At 35.6% G+C, this 27948-nt stretch overlaps 2 protein-coding genes across 4 annotated transcripts in view; one reads left to right on the top strand and one right to left on the bottom strand.

Moving 5' to 3' along the window:
• Nucleotides 1–47: 47 nt before the first annotated feature.
• On the bottom strand, nt 48–27285 carry RAB22A (RAB22A, member RAS oncogene family). The gene is made up of 7 exons (XM_020981454.2): nt 27155–27285; nt 25619–25698; nt 13061–13142; nt 11656–11727; nt 11222–11328; nt 9472–9581; nt 48–7646 (listed from the first exon to the last, which is right to left on the bottom strand). The coding sequence occupies exons 1-7, from the start codon at nt 27188–27190 to the stop codon at nt 7549–7551; spliced, it is 585 nt and encodes a 194-aa protein (XP_020837113.1). The 5' UTR covers nt 27191–27285; the 3' UTR covers nt 48–7548.
• The window catches only part of LOC110205143 (serine/threonine-protein phosphatase 4 regulatory subunit 1-like), a 65026-nt gene continuing 64355 nt past the window's right edge, over nt 27278–27948 (top strand). For all 3 annotated transcript variants that reach the window (XM_020981452.2, XM_020981451.2, XM_020981450.2), the window contains exon 1: nt 27278–27824. In XM_020981452.2, coding sequence (XP_020837111.1) covers nt 27818–27824 — 7 coding nt within the window. In that variant the 5' untranslated portion in view covers nt 27278–27817. The remainder of the gene's footprint in view (nt 27825–27948) is intronic.

Here is a 27948-nt window from a genome sequence, read left to right as displayed (position 1 = left end):
GCTCCTTAGAACATACAACAAAGAAAAACCATTCAAGAATGCAAGTCTTCATGTTTGTAAACATGATATTTTATTAGTAAAATGTTTACATCCATTCACAATACAACATAAACCTGCAGTGATTTAGCACGTCATTTGTTACATTATAAAAGTCTGTAGATTGACTCAGCTGAAACGATGTAGTTTAAGATATACCAAATCAACCTTTATTTGCACACTACCTACCCATGGTATGAGTACAAACAAAAAAATCTTACAGCAATCAAAATCCTGGTTTCTTGGTCAGCTTCTATAAACAATACAGACTTCATACTAATGTTTATACATAGATTCTTAGGTCCAGCCTAAGATAAAGACTGTAAAAATAAAGTTTCAAACCATTCATATAAGCTTGGCAACCATCACTACAATATTTCATCACTAGTAATCGAGCTACATGTCATGCAGTGAAGCAATAGCTGTAGATCTGTGCAGTTTACAGTGCTGCAAAGCAACTATAAACAGCTTAATTCTTTTTTCATTATGCTATTATAAAAAGGCACAAATATCTTAACCCTTGCATCAGACTTTGGAAAGGCATAACATTCATAGGAGAAAAAAAGGTTTGCTGGTACAAAGGGCTAACTTTTGATCAACATTTCAAGATCTGAATTCAAGACAATTTTTTTTTGGGGGGATATATCATACTTAAACTACTCTGCTAAGAATTAAGCTAACTTTTGACATTTGAAATTACTCTCACTGAAAGTGGGAGACACTTTAGAAAATAGAGTAGATGGTGTGCCATAATTTGGTGTTTTTCACAGCTCTCTGAAAACACTGAAATTCACTTAAAATTAGCCTCCACATTTTCTGACAATGATAGTTGCTTCTTTAATCTTCAGTTGGAAGGAGCTGTTATAAAAGTTCACTTTAAATCACATAAGGCAGCACAGTGTGGAATGTCAGGACAATAACATGTTTGAAGGTACAATTGACTTTGAGAGGAACTTTCACGTAAGCATGAGGATGTTAATAAAATAAGGCAAGAAGTATTTTTTACACAGAAGGCAAGAGGTAAAACTCTTTAGTACAGAGGAATGCCAAACAATCTTGTGAGGTTCCCAAAAGACCGTGACTAGACTTAAGTTAGAATAAAAGGATTTATATTATAGGACAATAAGGCTCTGTCTACACAATGCCACAACTGTTTGAAATGAAAATTCAGCCAAGCAGTTGTTTTCTCTTATTGAACATCAACAATTAGTGTGAGAATTTTTTTGTGTGACAATTTACTGGTTATTCTGGATAAGCTGCACATGTGGAAACTGAAAATTAGCAGTTCTATAATTACACATACTAAAACAGAAGGATAGAAGTTAAAATTCACCATCAAGAACAACAGATGGACCTGTCCTTTTCATCAGTAAATGGGAAAATATATATCTATAATACACCCAATGTTACTCTCAATTTAGAATATTAAAAAAATATATAATTTGACCCTATGACCACAGCATCATTGAATATCAAAACTGGAAGGGACATAAAACTCACAAATCAAATACAGACAGAATTGACAAATTTCCAAAACATGAAATTAAACCTAGGTAGTTGTGATAAGTATTCATTTTAATGCCAAAGTTTTACAAATTTAATGAAAGGTAGATTATTATGCTACATTTTAGGATCAGACTTGCATTCTAGAAGTTTTGAGACCCTCCTCTGGAAATTATATGGTAAGATTTGGTGGGAACACATTTATGTTTCGATTAAAACTACAATTTGAGAGTAAAGATCCCTCACCCTAAATGTGTGATAATTCTGATTATTTCCTCTAAGTTTTTTCTTTATATAATTTACTTTATAAATTACTGTAAAATTCACAAATCAAACCTTGTGATAATGTAAGATAATCATGAGTATTTTTGTCAAATGACAAGGGGATCATTTGAATTCATTTTTCAAAAAACTTTAAGAATTAAGAAGCCTTTTTTGAAGGCATTTATAGGACCATAAGTATTTGGAAAATAGAAGTGAGCCAGCACAAGTGAATTCTTAGTTACAGAAAGAACCTCAGGATACTTTTGTTTTAGTTAGGAAACAAACATTTTGATGACATATTGGGCACCAATACATTAACAGAAAATGAACTTCTGTCGACTAATTTTTTTAAAAGGTTATGGTTTCATTTCAACATTTGATATTAAGTTAATCATAGTAAAAAAATAAAATGTTAAGGGGCACAGATGGAGATAGATCATAAGGGTTAAGGCTTTATTTTACTTTTAGGTACTTTGGTTTAGGGACAACATATCTTTATGATTATCAGTTGCAATCTAACAGAGAACAAGCATAAGCATATTAATTTCTAATGTTCCAAAAGATCAAGTTAATCTATGCTAACTGAAGTTTTGCTAGATTTTGAGAACTGTTTTCTTCTAAGAGAAGTCGACAAAAACCCTCAAGGAGTAAAAATTTGGGATCATGTTTCTTTCCCTCCTTAGAGGAACCTGATCACAAAAGTCTTATTTAGCATTCCTCTGGATATAATGTTAAAAAAAAAAAATCAGGTCCCTCAAATATTTACCATTATCTGTGTCTATTATCACATAAAATTAAATGAAAATTTCACACTATTCCATTATTATTTCTTCTAAGAAGTTTAAATCTTTTAAACTTTGTTTTTAGAAATCAAAATAAGCAAATTTCTGCTAAGTCAGGGTTTGGATTTTTTTTTCATTTTTCTGATTTTTCTCAGGAAACAATCTCATTTCCAAGCTACTAAGTAGTTTAAAAATAACAAAATTCTAAAAATCTTTCACAAATAAATCATTTTGACCCATTTTATCTTCTGATGAACATTAAGATTCTACATTTTTTAATAAACTAGAGTTACGCTGTCCTGAATGTTAAAAGTGAATTTTGTTAATGTTGAGTGTTGAGGTAGAGCTCTACTCCTAAGTGAAATGGGAACAGAAAACATGGTGTTAAACCTCTAAAGAAAAATTTGGATAAAGGTTTTACATTTTTCACATTAATTTCTTATTTTGTTATCCAATAAAATGTAAATTTCATTACATCAAGGGCTGTTTTATTTTTATCTGCGTTCCTAGGGCTTAGCACAGTATCTGGCATAGAGGAAGTGATTAATAAATGCTTAGCAAATTCAACCACTGATTTATACTTGTGTAAATATGTATATCACATATGTATATTTATACAAACAAAACTTAGGCTAAGATGCAATGACTAGTTAAGTATGGATGCGATGGGAATGTAATTTTTAGTTTTTTAAAAAACCTAACAGCAACACTTCAATGATGAAATTCCAAAGTAATATAGTACCTAAAAATAATTAGGATTTTGGTGCTAAGTCCTTTTCCCCTAAATGCTGAGATGTACAGAACATAGTGGTATGTTATTTATAGGAATATTTAAGTTTGTTGAGGTATGAATTTTTCCAATAGTTTTTCCTCTGGGAGAAACAGGATTCTAATACTACTTATATTAAACCCCAAAAGTTATTTACATGCACAAGTTATTATGCACCACCAATTGCTATTTTAAGAATGTATGTATCAAGTTCTCAGTGTGTTGGGAGCAACAGGCGAGAAAAAATTTGTGCAATATCTGTTTTAATGCAGCCTCATATTGTAAAACAAGCATATAATTAATAAGCAGATACCACATTTCTATCTGTTAGGACTCAAGATGCCAATCACTTAATCACAACCAGAAGTGCAACTTGCTTTAAAAAGAATAAGATACTGCCTTTTTATGCTCCACACTATAGGACTAGAACTTACTGGTTTGACAATACATTTAAAAACGACACTGAAGTAATTCTGTGAAAGGTTTCCATTCTTCAAAATGTTAGTGTTTCATTTAGAATGCCTAAATCTATCTTCTTGAGGATACCTGAAAATGAACAAGACTATGAAATGGGAAAGTAGTTTTCTTTTCCTTTATATGAGTAAATCAAAAATCATTATGCCAAGCAACAAATCACCAATATCCAACACAAAAAAATTTCTGTTCTTTCATAAATGGCTAAGTTAGATGGAATAAGCAATAATATGTAGCAATGTGTCTATGGTATGTATATTTTTAAAATTATGAATAAAGTCAGATATTGGCATTTCAAAAACAAACTCTCAACTTACTCAAAAAGTACATTAAAAAAATCTGAACTTTAATTATCATTTTCTGTTATAATGTAAGTTAATAGCAAAATTCCCCTGGATAGGTTAGGAATTCAGACTGCGGAATAAGTCCTAATCTCTCCTCAACAGAGCCCTCTACCCCCAAATTGAAAATCATTTCTAAAAATCATGACCAGTTACAATTATGTTGTAATTATCACTAACTAAATTGATATTTGTAAATCAAAAAGCATTTAAAAGTTCTAGAGACTAGTTGTTTCTAGGGTTAGGCAGTCAAAATACAATTCAACTTTTTTAAAAGGAGCAAACATAAATTTAGAGCAAATAATTAAAAAAAAATCTTCAAAACCTTTCCAATTCCCTGTCATTAGATGAAAGTTAAAAGGAATTCTATAGAAGGCTGAAATAGGCAATTGTATGATGCTGTTTCTTTCATTTATTTTTTATACCTAATCTATGATATCATTAGTGTAGGTAGGATACTCTGAATGAGAGACTCCCTCCCTGTCCCAATTACAGAATGGAACCTTCTTTACAACTCATCATTTTAGAAAGTTGCCCAGGGCACTGAGAGGCTGAGGAACTCTCCTAGGATCCAATAGCCAGTATGGATGTATTAGAGATGAGAATTAAACCCAGGTCATCACAACTCTCAATCTATTATGCCAAGCTCCTTTCACTATGTTTGAACATAGTGAATTGTAACAATATATAAAACTATGCAAAACAGGCAGCACAAATCATTTGTGGTTTGATTTGTAACCATTTAAAAATGTGTAAAATAAAATACTCCCCACAAAGTTTGGTATCATCTTTACCTGTCAGAAAGGCATTAGAAATACGGGACATCATAATTTTACCTTCAGTGGATAGCAGTTGTAGAATATTTGAGGCTCCATTCCTATTTCCTTTCATGGTGTTTTGGAGCAGCAAATGCTGTATTATGCCAATTTCCTGGACAGACGTGTGATAGGAAGAAGGGTAAAGAGAGAAAGAGGGGGAAGCTAGGTGGGGCAGTGGATAGAGCACCGGCCCTGAATTCAGGAGGACCTGAGTTCATATCCAGTCTCAGACACATAACACTTACTAGCTGTGTGACCCTGGGCAAGTCACTTAATCCCACTGCCTAGCCGAGAGAGAGAGAAAGAGAGAGAGAGATCCCTGAAATGCATATGGAAAAGTTATGGATGCATAAACTTGAAGCCATTCATTCTGATAAAACATGGGAATATATGTATTTTTACATATGGTATGGACGCAGCAGACAGCAAAAATAGAAGTGGTTTGCTAATGGCCAAAGGGATTTACTTGTGTTAAGATATAACATTAAGTGCTACAATATTACTATAAACAATGAAGTGCCTTAACATCAACTGGACACTAAACCAGAACAGCAGCATGAAATTCAGCTGATTTATTTGGGGTCAAAAGGCATTCATTGTCTATTTAGCAATCAAGCAACTTCCAAGCACAACTTTTGTATTTTGCTATTTTGTAAGTAAGGGCATGGCAAAGCAATAGAAATACTATGAATAGAGCAGCTGAAGTACATAAGAGTGTATGTAAAGTTAATGTCAGGTTCCAATTTCTCCCGAAATTTAAGACAGGAGCTTGTACATTTTCCTTCCAAGTTAACTAATGACAAAAAAAATTAGGTAGCTAAAAAATTTTTTTATAATAATACTGTCAGAGCTTTCATTGCGTTGCTTCATTCTGATATTATATGTCCCAAAGTCAAAAAGAGCTTAAAATGTTTATAATGTTCGAAATAACTTTCCATTAGAATCCATACACACCATGTGTGTACATAACACAATTAATTTGTTGTTCAATATAAGGGTAGTTCTGATTTCACAATTTAGTTTATAGTTCTACTTGCTTCATTCCTTAATCTTGAAAATTCCCTTTAGTTAAAAAACTAAAGGTGGAATGCCAAATTAGACAATGAATACATTTTTCTAGATGGCATAAATGCTTTATTTTTAAGTTATGTGAAAAACTCGTTTCCCCAAGTGGAAGAGATGGTTACCGTTAGCATGAACAGACAAAAATAAAAGGATACAAACGCCTAAGAGGAACTGCTAAAATTAAAGATGTGTTAAAAAACAAAACAACCCTCCCCCCCCCAAAAAAAACTGGCTTTAAATTTGCCCTGAGGCTAAAGAGTAATTAATTATTACAGACATCAAGTAAATGACTTAGGCTTTGCACTCCCTTTCTCTTGCTCCAAGTAGGGTTAGAGTGGATGCTGTCAAGGTAGTATGTAACCTAATATGTTTATCCACAGTGCAATGGGGCCAGTAGGTAAAATCTTGTAGTATTTTCAATTCAAATGCTATTTACTCTTCTCAAAACAATATCACAAATGTGCTTCAAAAAGTACACTGTTTCCTCAAAGAAAACTTGAATGGATGAGTATACATACGCCTCAATGTAAGACTAAATGGGATACTGAATGAAAAACTGAATTTTCTATTGTATTTACAGAGTTTATAATGCTTTAAGTATGGGTCTCATAAATATAGTAGAAAACTTTACATGTGCTAAACCAAAAAATAATTATTTCCCCCCAAAATATTTGGGTTAAATAAAAACATTGACAGCATTTATGCTACTGCTTTTTTTTTATTGCCAGTCAGTTCAAAACATTTTCAGTTTGCTGTGTTTACCTATGTTATCTACTACCACAATCTTGATCATGACAGCTTATTTAAAAAGGTGCCAATGATGCATCTGCCTAAACATAAATTATAGTAAAAAAAAAAAAAGAAAGGATTATTTAATGTTTTTAATTCATTGCATGTATCCATCCATGGCTAATACCTTCAATGAAAAGTGCTTCAGGGATGGTAGGGGATGAGATCCTTTCCATCAGTTTTATAAATAACTTATTTTGAATACAAAGTAACAATTATCCTCCTTTCACTACGGCTATGCACTCAAATTTTAAATGGTACAGCTCACTATAGCAATGATAATGGAAAGAAAAGTAATCTAAGTCTCAAAATTACAATTTCTACAAGGCTTATTTTTTTCAAGAACCACAAAAGTGCTCATTTTCCCTTTACAAAACATGACATAAAATCTTGATTACAAAACTATTAAACATTTTAATGCTACTATCCATACAATTACACATTCCTCTTCAGTAAAGTCAAAATTTCAAATATGTATTCTCTTTGACTACAAGAAATTCTTTACATAATAGAAGTAAACAGACTGAAATTTCACAACTGCAGTCTTCAGGAAGTCAACGATACTAGAAACAAACCCGTTGATTTCTGTAGGCTCTCTGTGTACGATGATCACTCAGGTGAAAAGTCAAAACATATATACTCAAAACACCCCCATTAACTTTCAGGACCACCTACTTTATAATTAAGTCTGAGTTGCTGCATATCAGTCAACAACAGCTTCGCTTTGGCTCTGAAGGCTGTCTTCTTAATTTGAAGCCTTTACCACTAGATGAGGGATTAGTATCTGTTGACGGAATTCTTCTACCTACAGCAAAAGCAGCCACGACAAGGAAATCAGATGATTTTAAATGTTCAATTCAGCCTTGTGTAAGTTACCAATCACCACCTACAAAAATACAGTCTAAGAGTTTTCTCTTTTGCTAGTTCTTAAAACATAAACTTCATTTTATGCAAAAATGATAATTATAGGCAGAAGAAGACCAAAGTGAAATAACTTTGGAATATTAGGGAGAAACTATTCATATTTTGGAAAACTTCAAGTTGGGTATTTTCAAAGAACACATTGTAAAGTAGTAATCATCAAATACCAATGTCAAGGCTATTGTGTTATTTACAATCAGAAAACCTGAGTTCCAGTCCAAGCTCTTCCACTTCTAAGTTGGATAGCCTTGGATATGTTATTTAACCTTTAAATCCTTTCTTATCTGTAAAATGGGAAAATTATCTGCACAATCTACCCTACAGGGCTGCTCCAAGGATCAAATGTAATAATGTATGTAAAGCAATTTACACCAAAAAAGCACAAATAAATGTCATTCATCAGTGGCAAAATAACAATACTACATATTTCAGCTCACTGTGACACTTAAGATTACTTTTCTGAATTTATACATTAACTTTCTTTAATAAAAAAAGTTTTATTGATACTTTTTGCTTTGACTTCTCATTTTTCATCCTCCATCTATCTGCCCTTATTCTTATGACCAAAAAACAAAAAAACCCCACCAGTTTAGGAAAATCAGCAACGTATCAATCACATCTCACAGCATATTCAAAATATATTAGTTAACAACTCTTGATTGAAGAAAGCATAACAATTTACTTTTTAAACTACTGGGCAAACTTTAAATTCTGAACATTTAGCAGAATTCCATAATATTCCTCCAAAACATCCTGCAACAAGAGTTTTCTCCTTGGTATCCATGTAAGAGTAACAGTTATAAAGCTTATGATATTTAGGAGAGGTATATTCTATGAAATGTTGAATCCCATTTAGCAATGTCTTTTGAAGATACCAAACCACTGTTATCTAACATAAACATTATTGTCATTGGTGGTAGGGAATCATTTTAAAATTATTCAGCCTGTAAGTTTGGATTTTTATAAAATGAGTTTTCTGAATGTGGATACCTCAATTTCTTTTTAACTTTGCTTATGCACTTTCAATGACCTTGGATAATTAATTGCAAGATGTTCACAGTGATAAATATGGAAAGATGACAGCTCATGTGATGTGACAGTAAGCTCAACTGAGTAGACTGAGACTGGATAAATCATTTTATTGCTCAGTGATACCCTTCCCCAACCCTGTTAAGTATTTAGAGGTATAAGCTGTACAATAATGTGCCAAATCTGCACTGATAGAGGGATTTTCATTACAGGAAGTTCTCTATGGCAATAAAATTAAAGTCCATTTTTCTGTAAATGGGTGTACACACACACACACACACACACACACACACACAACCCCTCTAGAGCTGTGATGTCTAATAGAGTAGAGGTGGACTGTGAACCACATTCCCAGATGAAGCCAGAACCAGTTTAAAATAAAATTGGGAAATATTTAACAGAATAAAAAAACCCCAAAACACAGATAATGTTAGTTTGTGGTTTTCTAACTCAATATGCAGCCTGCATAGATCTATTTCTATTTGAATTTGACACCACTGATCTAGAGCTTTAGAATCGCTCCAGCAATAAAAAAAATGAAAGACAGAAAGCAGCTAAGCTTATAGTTCTAGATTTGGGAGGACAAGAAAACAGAATTTTCTTATCAAAGTGATAACTTCAAACTAACAAGATAGATAAGCTTATTTGCAAACATACACATTGAGTACAAGAGGACTTACTAATTTCTATAAAGAGTTCATTTATGTTTATCGCATTTTTAGCGCTGGTCTCTACAAAAATTGCATGGATGGAATCAGCATAGTCTTTAGCATCTCTTTCCATGACTTCCCTGAAAAATAATTATAAATGAGACAAATTTTAATGACTAATATTATAAAAGTGCTCTTCACCCAGTAATTAACAAGATTTATGGCTACAAAATGCATTACGAAGACTGATGACTGATTGTGGTTACTCCCTTAATATTTGGTCCTCTTGAACTGTATCGCTTTTACAAATTTATTTTTGTAATACTAGTAATTTACTTAACAACTAAGGACCAAAAATGGCAGTTTGTTTCCCAAATAGGAAGCATGGGAGTTATTAACAAAGTTGGATGAATGACAAACTTTTGGGCCTCAGGTTTCTATAAAATGAGAGGACTAAAAAAACTGCACCTATTTAGCCTGATCAAGAGAACAATCAAGGGAGAAATGATAGCTGTTATCAACTATGTGAGAGGCTATTATGTGAAACAGGATTAGACTTACTCTGATTGGCCTCAGAGGTTATAACCAGAAATTCAGAGTTGTAGAAGCAAAATTAGGCTCGACATAAGGAAAAAAAATTCCTAACAATTATTTTGAAAAGGAGTGGCCTGTGGCAGTTAACAAGAGGTTCTAATCCTTTCCACAGATCTTCAAGAAAAGACTGCAGGACCATTTGGAAGGGAAGCTGTGCATCAGACTCTGGTCTGACGTGGCTTGGACTAGAGGGTCCCAAAAGGTCTTTTGAGCCTTCAGATTCTGTGACTAGATGATTTCTAGCCATAAATGAAACTATGAGATAGTTTATAGATGCGTGTTTTACTTAAAAAAGGAGATTAATATCCATTTTCTCTATCAATGCAAGTCTCCTGGGAATATAACACCTGTCACTAAATAGCTATCTTACTGTGGGCAAGTAAATTAATCCTTCTGAGTCTGTTTCCTCATATGTAAAGATGAGAGGGCTGGGCTAGATGATCTTTAGGGTCCCTTTTAGCTTTAAAATTGGAGAACTATATTAACTCCAGACCAGTATCACCCCTATTTAATCAGGTTTTAAACGAACTATGCTGACTCATTTCTGTATTTTCATATTTTTGAAAATAATTTTATTTAAAGGATTTCAGGAAGACTCATGATGAAAAATGCTATCTGCCTCCAGAGAAAGAATAGATGATGTCTGAATACAGAGTGAAGTATGCATGCTTTCTTTCTTTGTTTCTTTTCCTTCCCTGCTTGCTTCCTTTCTCTTTCTTTTTTTGAGTTTTCTTCTACAAAATGACTACTATGGAAATGTTTTACATGACTGCACATGTATAACCTATATTAGAATGTTTACTCTCTCAGGGAGGGAGAGAGAAGGATAGGATTTGGAACTCAAAACTTAAAAAACTCGAGTGCTAAAGTGTTTTTACATGTAATTTGGAGGGGAAAAAATAAAGGAAAGGGCAGCTAGGTGGTGCAGTGGATAGAGCACCGGCCCTAGAGTCAGGAGGACTTGAGTTCAAATCTGGCCTGAGACACATAACATTCACTAGCTGTGTGACTCTGGGCAAGTCACTTACCCCCAACTACCTCACTAAAAAAAAAAAAAAAGGAATTCAGGATTCCAGCTATGTAAGTATAAAAAATAGAACAAAATAAAATAAAAATTCCCACATGGGAATTCCTTGCTAATAAAATACAATTTATTTTGCAATTAAATTTTCATCATGTAACTTACCGTACGTCAATAAGGTCACACTTATTTCCTGCAATAGCAACAACAATATTAGGTGGCCCATGCTGTCGAAGCTCTTTCACCCAATTCTTTAATGTTGAAAATGTTTCCTATTGAAAAGGAAAAAAGCATCAAAAACAGCAGCAACAAATATAATTATTCAAAAATTCAAAGAGAACCTCTTGTACAGGCATCAATTACCTAACATTTTTATTTAGTTCCATGAAAACATGACATTAGGTGAAACCACATTCCAAGGGCAGTTAGTTAGTTCCACAGAAACAACAGCATAAATATTACAAATGGAAAACCCGTCAATGATATTACAGCAAGATTCTATAACTTTAAGGTGAAATTTGCTTATAATATACCAATAGCACTCCTGCAAAACAACACAGCTCAGGGGAACTTTATGCTGAGCATGCCTATACTCTTACTTCTTTTGTGATGTCATAAACGATTATAGCTGCTGCTGAGCCTCGGTAGTACATTGGTGCTAAGGCACGAAACTGTATGGAGAAAAAACACGGAAAGCTGTTTTAGCACTATGAATTATGAGCATAATTATGACAGTGAATTTCACTAGGTAAAATTCAATCTGCCCTTACACAAATAGGACTCTCTGTCATAATCCAAACAAAGAAGGTCAAATTATACTTTGAAAGTAAATTATTTCACTGACAACTCTCAATGAAAACAATTTTAATGCAATATTAACTCTTAAGAAATAATTCAGAATACACTGTTTTATATGAATTAGACATGTCCCAAACTAAATCTATTTAAGCTAAAACATGTAAATGAGCTCAATATCACGAATAAACATATTTTTTCAATAATCCTTTAAATGTCAGTTCCAACACTATCATCATAAGGTCAAAATAAGATAAAACAAACCCACAACTTATAACATGCATCAAATGCACTTCTAAAGGGAAATGAAAAGAAAATGGAAATTCTGAGAATCCGTTTCTTCTCCAAAAAATTTTTTTCTATTTGATACAGAAAGTTACTTGAAGGAAGAAAAGGAGGGTAAACTTAGTCAATACTGCTGAAGTCTTCTTTAACCTTTCACTTTACTACTATACGCTCTACTTTCTGAGCATGGTACCATTTTTCATTTATGCTTAAGTCACTAATTTTTTTGGTTAATTTTTATCGTTTATGAAAAGCTCAGTACATAATGTTATATTATATCGATTTTAAATTTAAGTTGGAGGTTTTATTTTCTGTAAAGTTCTCTCTTAAGTATTGTATTTTAAAAAGCTGTCACAAATGATATGTCTGGCTTCTTTTCCATCCCTAATTCACTTATATCCTTCCATGTCTTCATTCCTCTTCAAGCTGTCTTCTTGACTCCTGACTTTTTTTACCATTCTCCTGTGCTGGGTACCTTCATCCTACAATAACACCCCGCTCCCCACTTAGTTTCCTTTTATGTGTTTTCTTCTCCCATTAGAATGACAGCTCCTGGAGGGCAGGGTCTGTCTTTCTTTCTACTTGTATTTCTGCTCCTAGTGCCTGGCACTTAGTAATTGCTTAATAATTGACTTCCTGAAGAACAGAATACCAGATTATACATAATGCTCCAAATGGTGTTGTCATCTATGCTGGTCAGCATTTTCTATAAAGTTAAAATATTAAATAACCATCAACACAGTGGATTTAAGAGCTCCGAGTAGAAAAAGACTATTGTACCCAAATAAGAATAAAGCAATCTCTAGTATAGGGTGAAGACTTAGGCCAACACAAAAATGTCCATAACATTCAGAATATAGTTTGATCTTTAATTCAAGCTTTGAAAAAACTTATACAAAAAATTACACACACACACATACGTACTCGTTCTTGTCCAGCTGTATCCCAAATCAAGAATTTATGTAGCTCATTCTGATATTGGACAGTCTTGGTCATAAAGGATGCTCTATGAAGACATAATCAAATTATCAGTTTATCATAATTATTATTAATAAAATATTATTACAATAACAATCATACCAAAATTATCAATTATAAAATGACCATAATTACTATGACTATGTTTAAAATATAATTGGGCATTCAATAGGTCATATCCTTTAGCTTCAATGCTTACAAAAAATCCCACAGACTTTAAAGAGGAAATCAGTAAGACAGAATTTCAGAGCTTTTAGATTTAGAAGGGACCTCAGGGGCCAGTTTAATCTAGACTCTAAAAACAACTTCTACTACAAGACAGTCGACAAAAGTCATCCAGTCTTTGACTGAAGGCCTCCCATGGAAGTGGGGAGTGGGTAGGAAGGGAACCCCTACCTTCTAAAGTAGCCCATTCCACTTTTGAATAGTTCTCATTGTTAGGATTCATTTCTTACATCAAGCCAGGTCTGATGTAAGAAGTTGCCTCTTTGCAACTTCCTTCCATTCTCCTAGTCCTTCAGAGCCAAGGAGAACAAGTGTAACCCTCTACCATTTAATAATCTCTCAAAAACTTAAAATTATCATGTTCCACCTAAGCCTTCTTTTCTCTAGTATAACTATACCCAGCTCCTTGAACAGATCACATGCCACAGAATCAAAGTCCTTCACCAACTTGGCTGCCTCACTCTAGAAACTTTATACCTCATGTTAAAGTTCTTCCTAAAATGTGGTACACATAAATTTAGAACTATATCCCCAAAGTCATTAAGCTCCAATACCCTCCGACCCAGCAATATCATCACTACTTAGACATATACCCCAAGGAGTTAGAAATTAGGGAAAAGATTTATATGTACAAAAAACACTTGTAACAGTATCTATAGTGGTCAAGAACTAGAAATAAAGTGGGTGTCCATAAACTGGGAATAGCTGAACAAATTTTGATATACATAATTGAATTAGTATACCATTAAAATTATAAAAAATGTTAAAACATAAAAGTGCCATCATTAACAAATTATATGAGCAAGGAAGATACTACTTCTCAGATCTACAGATAGAAGAGTTCATAACCAAACCAAGGATAGAAAGGATCACAGAAGATAACACGGTCAATTTTGATTACATAAAATAAAAAAGCTTCTGCATAAACAAAACCAACTCAGCTAAAATTAGAGGAAAAAGTTAACTGGGGAAAAAATAATTTTGCAGCAAATTTCTCTGATAAAGGTCTCATATGCAAGATAGAGAATTAATTCAAATTTTTAAGAGCCATTTTCCAATAGATAAATAAATAGTTAAAGCAAATAAACAGGCAGTGTTCAAACATAAGTGATCCAAGTTATCAAGAATCGTAAGAGAAAGTGCTTTAAATTCTTAAAATTTCTTGAGAAATGCAAATTAAAGCAACAGTGAGGCTCCACTTATCCATAAGATTGGCAAAACGACAAATAGGAAAAAGACAAATATTGGAGGACCTGAAGGAAAGCAAGCACACTAATGAAGTGCTGATAGAATTGTGAATTAGTCCCGTCCCTCTGGAAAGCAATTTGGAGGTCACTGAACTGTCCATGCCCCGTGACCTTGAAATACTACTTTTAGGCCTATAACCTGTAGGTCAAAGAAAGAGGAAAAGGACCCATATGTACAAAAATACTTATAACAGCTCTGAAAAACTGGAAACTGAGGGGGTACCCACCTTTTGGGGAATGGCTAACAAATTACGAGATATTAGGAGGAAATTAGTAAGGAAATACCATTATGCCATAAGACATGACAATGAATGTTTCAGAGGAACCTTTATGAAATGATATGGAGTGAATGGGTGTAACTAGAATAATTTATGTGACAATATTGTAAAGGAAATAAATTTTGATCAATGTAATGATAAACCATAACGCTATAAGACTAATGTATACTTTTAAAAAACACAGCATAACATGAATTCAACTTCACAGACAATCCTTTTTTATGTTTTGTATACTGGCATGTTTGTGCTTGTTGATTTAAGTGAATAAAAAAAGCATTCAAAAATAATGTGGTGGCCAGATATGGTTCAACTGGAAGAAAGTATAGCAAAACTGTTACATCTCTATTCCTAGCAGAGCTATCTTTCTTAATGCTGTCTAAGTTTGCATTAGATTTTTTCTGGCTGCTATATCATACTGTTAATTCAAATTGAACTTGCAGTCCACTAAAACCCCTGTATCTTCTTCAGGTGATCTGCTATCTAGCTATGCTGCCCCCCGCCCCAACTTTTATGGAACCCAAGTGTAAAGCTATGTGCTTATCCCAGTTAAATTCCATCTTATTAGAGTAAACCTAATTTTTTTCATCTTGTCTAGATTTGGATGCTGAGTGCCATCTAATGTGTCCCCTACCCCTCCTAGGTCTGAGTCACCTGCAAATCTGCTAAACATGGTATTTATGTCTTTATCTTAATAAGTGACAAACATTAAACAGGACCCAACCAAACACAGATACCTGGAACACTACAGTTAAGATCTCCAAGTTGACAAGGAACCATTAATAATTACTCTTTTAATCTAGTCATTTACTCAGTTCAGAATTCATCTAGTTGTATCGTCATCTAGCCAACATCTCTTCACATTTTCCAGCATGAGATTATTTTAACAAGGGCTTTACTAAAATCTAGGTAAAGTATATGTACAGCATTCTTCTGCTCTACTAGTTTGATAACTGCCAACAAAAAAAAATGAAAGTAGCTTGTATGATCTGTTCTTGATGAAGTCATGTAGGTCTGCAACCATAATTTACTTATCTGGATGTTTGCTAACCATCTTATCAACAATTATTTTTAATAAATAAATTTTATCTTTTGTTTTTACATTTCCTAAATTTCCCCTTGTATCACCTTTCATGCCTCTCCACTTTGAGAGCCACCCATATAACAAAGAATTTTTTAAAATAAAGAAAAATTCTGTAAAACTTAAGAATACATTTTAAAAAATCCACCTGCCACCTCTGCAAAAGACTGGAACTGTCATAGCTCTCTTTGAAGGCATGCTTGTTCTTTGTAATTCTGCATCTTTCATTTTAGATTCTTTTACTGTTGTTGTCCTTTCTATTTACACTGCTGTAATCATATGCAATGTTTTCTTGGCTCTGCTAATTTCATTGTGCATCAGTTCAAATAAGTCTTCCTATGTTTTTCTGTATTTATTTGCCATTTCTTACCATGTAGTATATTCCATTACACTGAGGTACTACAAGTTGCTCAGCTATTCTCCAATCAATGGGCACCTTTTCTTTACTTTTTCTTTTAGTCACCAAAAAGAGTATGGCTATAAATATTTTTTCTTTTTATCAATGACTTCCTTGGGGGTAGATCTTCAATCATTCTTTCTTAAATTTGGCCAGTAACCCAAATCAAGCTCAGTGGCCTATAAATTTGCAGATTCCCTTCTTTTCCCTTTTCCGAGAATCAAGAAAACATATACATTTCTTCAGTTCCGTAGAATTTCTCCCCTTTTGGACCATGATCTTTGAAATATCAATGACTGGTTCATTAATCACATCTGCCAGGTCTTTTCCATACCCAAAGATGTAATGATCCAGTTCACTGAGCTAGAGGTGGAAGGGATCTTGAAGACTCTCTAATCCAATCCTTTCTTTTTACAGATGAGGAAGCTGAGGCACAAGGGACCTTACGTGATTCTCTCAAGGTCACACTGCAGTAAGCTTCAAAGACAGGAAATGAACTGACTGTAAAGCTAGTGCTCTTTCCAGTGTACTTTGCTTTCTGGGCCAAGTGACCTGAATACAACAGAGGGCTTTGTAATTACCGACTCACTTATATCACTGATTATTACAATTATTCACTGGATTTCTTCTTTACCCACAGTTATTTATTCAGGATCAAAAGGAAACTTTTAGCATATATGTGCAATATAAAGGAAGAAAAATGTTTAGTTTTAAAATGCAAAATATTTTTTAAAAATCATCTTAATCTAAGAAGTGTTTTGGTACCTGGGAATGTCATCCTTTCTTGAAATCTGTAAATATTTTTGACAATATTATCATAGACAAAGTCTAAAAAGCAGCCAAAAATAAAGAACATTGTATGTTTTTTAAAACATAAAGAGCATAAGATCAGCACTGTATTTTCTAATTATTTGCTACTAACCATTTAAATCTAGAACTTCCTAAACAAGATAGCTATAATAAATATCAGATTACAAGTGATCATAAAGCTGGAATTCCCAAAGATAGTTGGAGGGAACCTGGTTAGCAAATCTAACTATTTCAAAAAGGTCTCAATTCATAAATTACTTTTTAAAGGGAAATAAAAGTAAGAACTTAAAAAATATTTCAATTAAAAATTTCTATTCTTTCCTTCCCTCTTCCCCTCAAATAACTTTAAATTGATGTTATATAGAAGACTTGAAATGCTGAAAAGCAGAATTCATGAATTATGCCTTTTATGTCATATTTAATTATACTAATAACATTTTAGTATGTTCTTAGGTTCAACTGAAGGACCACCTTAATTAAGCCTATCACTAGTTCTCTTCCCCTCCCATCTGAACTTGTATCACTCAATTCCTGATACTTCATTTGTATTACCTTTAAGATAAATTTTGTGCAGCCTTTTAAACAGGTATTTGTATACATGTCCTGTTTGCCCTATTAGTAAGCTCTCTGAAGGCAGGAATACTATGTTATTAATCTTCTAATTTCACATAACATCTAGAACAGTGCCTTGCATCTATTAAGTGCTCAAAAATTACTAAACAAAATTCAAGCTATGTGTAAAGAACTCAAGAAAATATACGTGGAAATTTATGCTAATGTCACCTTCTTGATATTGGCTTCTGTAAAATAAGTCACCACAATATTGCAAACTATGGAAAAATAATTATGGAAAAGTACAGAATAAGAATTCCTAGATATTATGTTAAATGAGTATTATTTTCAAACAGATGGTATCTATGTTAATCAGTAGCCTTTACTAAACTGTTATCCACACAAAGTTGCTCAATAAAAGCATGCATAATTTTTGGAAACACTTACACATACAGTTGGGACACACAACATGATTTTTCACTTGGGAAATGATTTTGAAATACTATAAGGTACTCCTAGGAAGATTTTCCAACTGAATATAAATCCAGAACATTATTTCTACCAGTTATAGTGCCAAAATTTTACTTAAGCTCAAAATAGTCACTCAATAGAAACCTACCATTACCTCAAACTTAATCAGTTCAGCTGTTTAAAATACTTGAATGACCAGTTAGTAAAGGAGTTTGCATTACAAACAGCTGAGAAAGAGATGTTATAATTAAAAAGGAAAATTTCAGCAATGTGATTAAAACTCTGGTCATTGCTTCTCACAAACCATCACACTTTAATGAAGCTTAAGAAACCAAGCACAACTGTACCCTACAAAACAACACTGCCAAAATTGAAGCAGAAGAATGGGGAAACCATCTAGAAAATTTTGGAGAGAATTTCTTAAACAATTATTTTTTTTCTACGAATTCCTAATTTGTGCCATCCTTCCCCCACTTACCAGTTCATGGGAATAATTCAATATATTAAACACATTTGCCTAAAAATTCTGATATAAATGCACCACATGGGATGGAAGCAAACAGGTAAAAAAGCTTGGAAGGTTTCTTATTAAACAGTATGGCATAATCTGTCACCTAGTTCTACATTCAATTCTTCTTTCTCTCTGCAATATATTCCCTCATCTCAATAAGTTTTGAATTCATGACATTGGCCAAAAGTTTTTTTATTTTTCCATGCTAACCACAATATTTTCAGTACCTGCGATGCAGCATAAGAGGAATTTTCTGATTGGAATTTTTGAAAGCAGAATAAAAAGCAGAATCACTGGCCTTCTCCTTCAGCTTTAAGGCAGGTTCCATTTCAAGAGAAATCACCCTGCCAGAATGCAACAGTTGTGACTCAATTTCTAAGGAGTGTTTCTGGCCCTCTCCAATTCGGCAATTAATTCCTTCTACAAAATAAGAGCTAATCCACTATTTATATCTCAGTTAACCCATCTAGCCTGTACAGTCATTTTGCTAGCCCAGTGCCTTACTAACCTGTGAAATCTGATTTTTAGTATGGAAATTCCCTCTATCAAGCTAGGTCCTGTAACCTTTCTAGAGAAAGTGACTTAGTAGGGCTCGGAGCAGTCAATCCCCCTTGTTTACGATTACATAGCTAGCATCAGAAGCTGGATCTGAAAGTAGATCGTGTTGCCTCCTTACACATTTGGTTTGGCCTTTGTGATTTCATTGGTGTAGAATTCCCTGTGGGACAAAAAAGAAGATCTTCAACTTATAATCTTAAAGCTGCCTGGGGCCCACAAAGTTAAATGACTTGCCCAGGATGACACAGCTTATATGGATCAGAAGCAGGATTTGAACCCGGATCTTCTTACTCTCAGACCAGTTCTTTTCACTATGCCATGCTGCCTTTCAAGTTATCTTGCACTTAATATAAAGGTTAGTTGAACTGAAATAACAAATTTGTATGCAGTGCTCTCAAATACTGCAAATTATTAGAGAAATTGAGCAATATATACCTTCAGTGCTGTTATTTTTAATCATTCCTTGGAAATACCTTTTCCCTGCCCTTCTTTTGACAAAAGGAAGCCCTTACTTACAGCAATCAGGATCTTTTCTTCTTCCATTATGACAGTGATTTTATTCTTTCCTATGACTTCAATTTCAATCTAAATATGGACATGTTATAATTTAAAAAGAAAATTTCCATATTTTTAAATTCACATTTTTATTTTAAGCTAAGTATCTGATACTATCTCAAAGTTAACATGGAGAAAATAACTTTGTTTTCTTCTAATAATCCTTAAATGTTCTAACTGTCAACCATGGTGGATTACATCTATTTTTCTAGTTCCCCCATCTAAAGCCTGTTCTTTCCTCTTCTTATATCTAGTTTTTCACTACTTCTACCTGTAGCTCACCACCCTACTATCCTCCTAAATCTACAAAGTGAGCCCTGAAATAAATTAGGTATTTTCACAATTCTTTTTCTCAATTTCTTCCCCAACCTCCAAAACATTTCCCTGACAATTATTCTAAATAATTTGGGAGGTTAAAAAAAATTCTATAATGTTCCTACATAAATCACATATAAGGTCCTTTGACACCCAAATTATACAGCTTCATTTTCAAAAGTTGTTATTTAGTTGCCTAGGATAACCAGATTTCTTTTCTCCTTTTTGGTTAGGCAATGGGGTTAAGTGACTTGCCCAGGGTCACACAGCTAGTGTGTCTGAGGCTGGATTTGAACTCAGATCCTCTTGAATCCATGGCTGGTGCTCTATCCACTGCGCAACCTAGCCGCCCTATCAGATTTCTTTTTAAAAACCAATCTCCGCTCCCTACTCTATTCTAGGTAGATCGCAATACTATCTCTCAGCTTCAATTTCCATTTATACCACTTCCTGAACTTGGACTACCTCTTACATATTTTTCATGGTATACTGTAATATTACCTCTTACAAAGTATGTAGCCTAAATTATCAATAACAGTAAAATATTTTCATAATATATTTCATCACACATTTTTCTTTATTTCTGTTTGTAGCTTGCTATAGGTACGGCTACATAAAATCATATTTCAGAATCTCTAGAAAGTAAAGGTCTGGGGGATGGCAAATGGCATAGATACGTCCATTTGATGATATTAACTTCAAGGATCCATTTCAATAGAGTGAGTACTTAAGCCAATGAAAACTCCAACCTTTCTATACTTTAGTGAGCAGGTTTCTGAAACTGCCACAGTGGAAAATTCATCACCTGCTGGCCAAATCTGAATGATGAATCTTTTCAAAAAAGTTTTGTTGGTTCTCAGATTTTAGACCCTGATCGCCAAGTTTCTACTTGGTAGAACCATCAGGAATTGTGTTCTACTGGAACAGCCTTCAAGAATCTGGGGTGACAACCATACCACAATAGGCATCAGAAGAGCACTTCAAAGGAGGAAATGTTTATCAAATTACTTAAAAATTGTTCCTTTTTGATTTAAAGAAACAAATTTCCTTCTAAGTAGGATAACTGAGTTGTGCAGTTAACAGTTTAAACTAACTCAGCATTAAAAGTTTATCTAGAAATTGAGAGCTGGAAATAGTATTCAAAAAGAAAATATTCTAATTGCTAGAATCTTGACTTTTTACGTATCATCTAAAAGATAGTATTTGTACCCTGTGTAATATGTTTGGGTGTTATGTGGGTTGAGTCATTTCAGAAATGACTTAGTGTGAAGTATGTCACTGCTGAATCATAAATACTATTTACTTCAGTTTTCAATCATTTGCAAGATTCCTCTGCAGGTAGTAACTAGCCATCCTTTATTACTGGAAGACTGATGGGATCATACATTTAAAGACATGTACATACATGGTTTTTTCCTTAAGGACTGTGCAAAGGCAGTCACCATAGCAAAGGCTAATGGGCTCAACTCTACGGCTTTAAGTATGAAGCAACATATTTAAATAAAAAGAGCTATGAACTAAAAACTGGAAATTCAAATTTCTCACATCAAATACGCCAATATTTCAAGGATATGTACAGTCTAAGTATTTCATTGCCCCCCTACCTCTCAGTTGGGGGAGAGGGGTTCTTAATCTGAGGTCTACAAACTTGTTTTTGAAAATGTTGTAATAACTTTGTCAGTATAATTTGTTTCTTCTGTACTCCTATGTGCTCTATTTTATGCATTTAAAAATATTGTGAGTTAAGCATAGGCTTCATCGGATTACCAAAGAGGTCCACAGCATAAAAAAGGTAAAGAAATACTGATGTAAGTGGTCTTTAAAGGTTGTATGGCTAAAAAATTCATTACCTTATCACCAACTGGGGGACAAGTCTTTCTGAACTTAGGCTGTTCCTCAGATAGCAATCTATCATAGAACTTGTACTCAAAGCACTTCCAGTTTTGGACTGCCACGGTTTACAATCTACTGGCATAATCTTTCAGAATCTAGTTATCTATATGTACAAAAATATTTGTAGCAGTTCTTTCTTGGAGTGTTAAAGAAGTAAGAGAATGACCAACTGGAGAACGGCTAAAGAAGTTAGGCTATATGAATGCTATAACACTGTACTATAAAAGTAATGAAAGGCATTGTTTAAGAGAAAAACTAAGACTTGCTCTTTTGAGAAGTGATTTAGAGTGAACACAACCAACAGAACAATTTTTACAACAAAAATAACAATGTAAAGACAAACAATTGTGAAAGAGTTAAGAACTCTGATCAATGCAATAATGGATCACGATTCTAGGGTACAAATAATGATGTATACTACACATCCTCTGACACAAAATTGCAATAGACTTAGGGAGTCAAATTAGACATAATTCTGAACATGATTAGAGGGAAGAATTTGTTTTGCATGAGTAAGGGTTTTGTTTTTATTTTTTTCGAATTGGGTAGAGGTAGAAAGGGAGAAAAAATAAATGCTTGGTCATGGAAAAAAAAAACTACTATGCAAAAGCCTTCCCAAAACCAAAATAACAAAGAAACCAAAACCCAGGGTCACCTACAGGCCATAATCAGGGTAGATGTTTAGTGGAGGTTTCAATACATGATGAAATTATTATTCTCTATCCAGATCATCTTTTGGTTAATAGAAAAATAGCAAAATATTTACCTTACTTTAACACAGGAAAAAAAACTACAAAGAAATGTAGTAAACATCTTAATTTGAGGGTCTGATGACAACAGCTCTATTGCTTTACAAGGAGTCCACAGTAAAGGAAGCAAAGTAACAGAACCACTTTCCTATAGCAGATATTTAATGTTGTAAATAGTTCATAGCATCATAGATTTTGAGCTGGAAAGGACTTTTAAGAAACCCAGCCTAAGCCCCCTCCCCCCACCCTATTTTACAGATAAAGAAACTAAGGCCCAGAGAGGACAAGTGATTTGTCTAAAGTCAAAAAAGCTGTAAATGGCAAAGCCACAATTTTTATCCAGACTTTTTTTAAAACTATAAATCCAGCTCTCTTTCTATTACTACACCATCCCTACATTCTTATCTAAAGCTCCTCTTCATGCCCTCCATCCTTTCCCCACTAACCTTAGTATTGCCAATCATTTGGTCAGCTCCTCCGTACTTCATGCTCAAACTCCAGCATATGCATACATACAAACACATACATGCACCTCTTGCTTCCTGCTCTCAGTGGTAGTAGGTGAGATGGTCAGAAGAGACCAAGGGACAAGATGTTCAAAATCTCCACGTTTGACATACAGACGAGGTCCTGCCTCCACCAAAGAGTAAGACTCTTGGGCCTCTCTTTCCCTCCCTCTGACTGGGCAGACAGCCGGGAGCTCTTCCCGCATGCACTACTTAAGGAAGGAACCCAGGGCAGGCAACTCATCAGCTCCTACCTGGTTGTAGGATTTCAAGGCCCTCACCTGTCAGCTTCTTTTTAATGTTATCGTTCCCCATCAGATCGGGGGCTCCTTGAGAGCAGGTACAGTTTTTTGCTTTTCTTTGTGTTCCCAGCACTTAGTGCAGTGCCTGGCACAAAGCAGATACTTTATAAATGTCCACTGATTGACCTACTTCCTCAGCTTCCTATCTACAGCACTTTGGGACATTCTCTTCTTGATGCTAAAGTTTTTTGGCCTGTTCCAGAGCGCAGGTGGACCTGAGGTTACAAAAGAAGGCTCCCTATGGCTATGGTTCCTTTCATGCTAGGAAATTTATTAACAATTTTTAGAAAATAAAATTTTTCAAAGATTTCCCTATGAGCCAACAAACAGTATATTACTTACAGTGTGTGAATTATGAGAGAATTTGGAGAGTGAGGTTGTATTTTTCAAAAGCAATAGAAACTTTCTAGTTACCTTTTAACAGCAAACTTGCCAGAAAGGGCTATGCTTATGAAGAAATCATTCCATTTTCTTTTGTCTCATTGTAAAGATTAACTATCCTCAAAGGTTAGTAGTAATCAAAAATTTTATTTCATTTGTGTGCGCATACATACATTGTGATCATATATGTGGGACAGGAAAGGAACCTAGAAGTCACCCTATCCAACCCCTTTATTTTATAGATGGAGAAACTGGACCTCAGAAAAGTTAAATGACTTGTCCAAAGTCAAATATCTAAGGAGTAGGAAAGCCTAGACTGAAACCCAAGGCCTCTCCCTCCAAATCCAGCATTCTTTCCACTCTTTCATTTATTGATAAAGCATGTTTACTTTATATGAAACTTTTATGTAAAAAGATATTTTTGTAAAGTCAAAAGGACATTAATTGCCATGATAATTTTCTGTGCGTGTATCCTAAGGCTCTCTGGACCCTCTTCTCTGCTCTCTCTATGCATTCTCACTTGGTAATTTCATCAGTGCTCATGGATTTCATTACTATCTCTATGAAGGTGACTCCCAGATCTATATATGCAGGCCTTATCTCTCTCCTGAGTTCCAAATAGGTACCTCCAATTGTCTATTGGATGCTTCCACCATGGGAAAATCCAGGTCCCAAAGTAATCTCATTATATTTCTGCAAAAGCCCACAACTCTTCCAAATGTCCCTATTATTTTCAGGGTCATCAGCATCCTTTCCATGTCCCAAACCTCAGAATCACCCTCAACTCCTCATTTTCCCTCATGCCACACATTTAATCAGCTGCCTAGTTGTGTCCTTTCTACTAACATAATCTTTCTCAAATTTGTCTCCTCTCTGCTCTGGGTTACCACTCTAGTTCAGGTTCTTATCACCTAGTCTGGAATATTGCAAACCTTTCACTGGACTTTCTATTTCAAGCCTCTCACCTCTCTCTAATCCATCCTCCACAGAACTGTCAATGAGATTTTTCTAAGAGGTAAGTCTGATCATGTTACTCCCCTACTCAACCCTCCATTGGCTCTCTTCCATCCAGTATCAAATCTGAACTCTTATTTGGCATTTGAAGATACTGACAACCTGACCCCAACAGCCCTTTCCAGAATTACACATTACTTCCTTTCCTACCTTCTGACCTTTGCCCTCTATGGACTAGCCAAACTGGTCTTCTTGTGGTTCCTCATGTATGACACTCCATCTTCTATCTCCACAAATTTTCACCAGTTGTCCTCCATGTATGGAATGCACTCTTTTTTCTACTTTTGCTTCTCAGAATTCCTTGTTTCCTTCAAGTTCACTCAAATGCCACCTTTACAAGAAGGCTTTCTTGATTTCCTTTCTCCTAGCCCCGCTCCCCCACCATTCACTTTATATTTATTTTGTATATGTAAATTATGTCCCCCAATAGAATGTAAGTTCTTTAGGGCAGTGACCATTTCATTTTTGTCTTTGTATGCCCAATGCCTAGCATAGTTCCTGGTACATAATAGTAGGTGCTTAATAAGTTCATTTCTTATTTATAGGGGAGTTTCAAGTAAAGAAAAGGACAGTTCTCAAACTACCTGAATTTTTACAACACTTTCATTTGAAAATATTTTGAAAACATTTCTGAAGTTGATATTAAATAACTCATTTCTTACCCTATTGTTGGATTGATGTTTGGATCAAAACTGTCTTCTACAAACCGCCATACAATACTTGATTTACCTACACCTGTATCCTGAAAAATAAGGATTTTGTGAGTGAATATTTAGTTATTACACTAATAATCATCTTTTTGGTGAAATTTTAAGATTTCTGATAAAAAAAAAAACTTCACAAGTGTATATACCAAGGAAATGTTCATAAAAACTCAGTGAAACAAATAGGAAATTCCAAGATATTTAAAAAGGGAGATTTTGTGTAGTCCAGAGGCGGGGAACCTTCCGCCTCGAGGTCTAGGGCCTCAAGCGCAGCCCTCTGACTGAATCAGGGCCACACATGTGACCTCGAGGCGGAAGGTTCCCTACGCCGGTGCAGTCCATAAATGACAAGATTTTAAGGAAATAAGCATTTGTTCAAAAACTGAAATATTTTTTATGAGTGAAAAATAAGATAAGCAAATCAAGAGCTCCAGAAGCAATTTTGAGTAAGTTTTGACTATTCCCAACCATACTCTACTTAGTAAAGGATTAGATATACAACATGTACAAAATCTTTTAGGGACAACTCAAAAGATCCCAAATACCTCCTTTCGGGCTGTGGATGGTATACTTCAAACTGCAAATGTGACCAAAAGAGACAGGAAGCTTAAGTTTAAGCATCAATTCTGGGTTTCCTGATAAGATAGCAATCACATTTTAAACCGTGAATCTTCACTTTTTTTTTGCACATTAAATCTGTAATTTCAGAAATGCATTCCACAGCCATAAGTTTACTTAAAAAAAATAGGCCAAAAAAGTTGAACAATTTGTAAACAGGTAACTTCCTATCGCTTGCATTTTGTTAAGATTTAATGCACTAATCCTAAGATTAAGTTGTTTGGGGAAGTTAATTAAAAAAAAATTTTCCAGAACAACCAAAGAGGTAGGTACTATATATAGATAAATAAGATGGTGGGAAGTCATGAAAAGGCGTGATGAGATTCCTTCTCAAGGTGACTAGAATAGGTGGGAAGGCACGGTTTTCACTTTCTTAATGAGAGTTCAGAAAAACGGAAGACGGAGATAGTGTTTCATTTCTTACCACGGCTAGATGAGATAGTATTTGTAAAGCACTTACTACAGTGCCTGTCACATTCAAGGCACTTAATAAATGCTTGTTAAAAGTTTAAAAAAAAAAGAAAAAGAAAATCCAAGCGGGAGGGAAAGTATAGGAGGTGGAAGGGAATGGAGTAAGATGGCATGTATAAGGGCTGGCAGGCAATGGGGCAGGTGAGTGACAGTGGGAGGTTCAGAGAAAATGAAGTGGGGGGGGAAGGGGGAGGCTACCAGGTGCCCGGGAGGCAGCCAAGTCTCCAGAACAGGCAGCGGCTCAGGGGCCCCGGGGGGCGTCCGGGGGTTTGGTCCTCCCCGGGCGCGCCGTGAGGTAGAAGAGGCCCAAAGAGCGGAGGCCGGGCCGGGATGGAGGGGAGGGACAAGCAGGCCTGCCTCCCGCCCATCCCACAGCCCTCCCGGCGGGGCGAGGGGACCACTTACCCCCAGCAGACAAACTTTCAGCTCTCTCAGCGCCATGTCCGGAGAGCCTGGCCTGCCGCCGCCGCTGCCACCGCCCTAAGGAGGAGAGGGAGTGCCCCGGCCCAGCACGAACATCCCCCGGCCAACTAGGCTCCAGCCCCCGGCAGTGGGGGAGAGGCGGCGTCGGGAGGCCCTGAACGCCCTCCCCGCCGCCGCCCCGCTGGGGCCTCTTCAGGCTGGTGCCGCCGCCGCCGCTGTCCCGCGTGAGATGGCCTCTCTTCCCGCCGGGGAGCCAGCCGCCCGCCTTAGCAGCTAGAGCCGCAGCCGTGCCGGCCGCGTCGCCACCGAGGAACCGCTGCCGCCGCCATCTTGGGGAGCCCGGCGGGTCACCTGACCTGCCCTCCCACCTCGGGAGCCACCTTCGCCTGCAGGGAGGGGGGAGGAGGCGGGCGTGGGACGCCGCTTTTCCCAAATTTCCGCAAGCTCCAGGCCGGGAGGAGCCCCCCCGAGGCTTCCTCGTCACTCCTCCCCCTCAGCCCCAGCCCGGTGGCCCGCGTGCGGAGGCGGGGCGAGGGGGATGGGTCGGGAGGAGTCGGCCGCTCCTCCCCTCTGGCCGGCTCGCCCAGTGGGTCTCCCTCCCTCTCCACCCGCCCCCGGCCCCGCTTCCTTCAGGCCCATTTCAAGATGGCGGGTGAGTGGAGCTGAGACTCCTTTGGCAGCAGCTGTTGCTGCTTCTTCCTCCTCCTCCTCCTCCTCCCCCTTTTCCTCCTTCTCTTCCTTCTTCTCCTTCTTCTCCTCCTCCTTTTCCTCCTTCT

Source organism: Phascolarctos cinereus, unplaced genomic scaffold (genome assembly GCF_003287225.1).
Source record: "Phascolarctos cinereus isolate Bilbo 61053 unplaced genomic scaffold, phaCin_HiC Scaffold_2;HRSCAF=192, whole genome shotgun sequence".
NCBI classification, from domain to species: Eukaryota; Metazoa; Chordata; class Mammalia; order Diprotodontia; family Phascolarctidae; genus Phascolarctos; species Phascolarctos cinereus.
This window is presented reverse-complemented; position numbering and strand designations above follow the sequence as displayed.

Bases quoted from the DNA above. Each gene is read 5' to 3' on its own strand.
- RAB22A (XM_020981454.2), bottom strand. From the start codon at position 27,190: ATGGCGCTGAGAGAGCTGAAAGTTTGTCTGCTGGGG. The intron at 9,582-11,221 runs GTAAGTTACATG...ATTATTTTTCAG, and splicing joins TGTGACCTTATTGACGTACG to GGAAGTCATGGAAAGAGATG. The intron at 7,647-9,471 runs GTAAGTCCTCTT...CTTTTGCTGTAG, and splicing joins TGAACTCTTTATAGAAATTA to GTAGAAGAATTCCGTCAACA.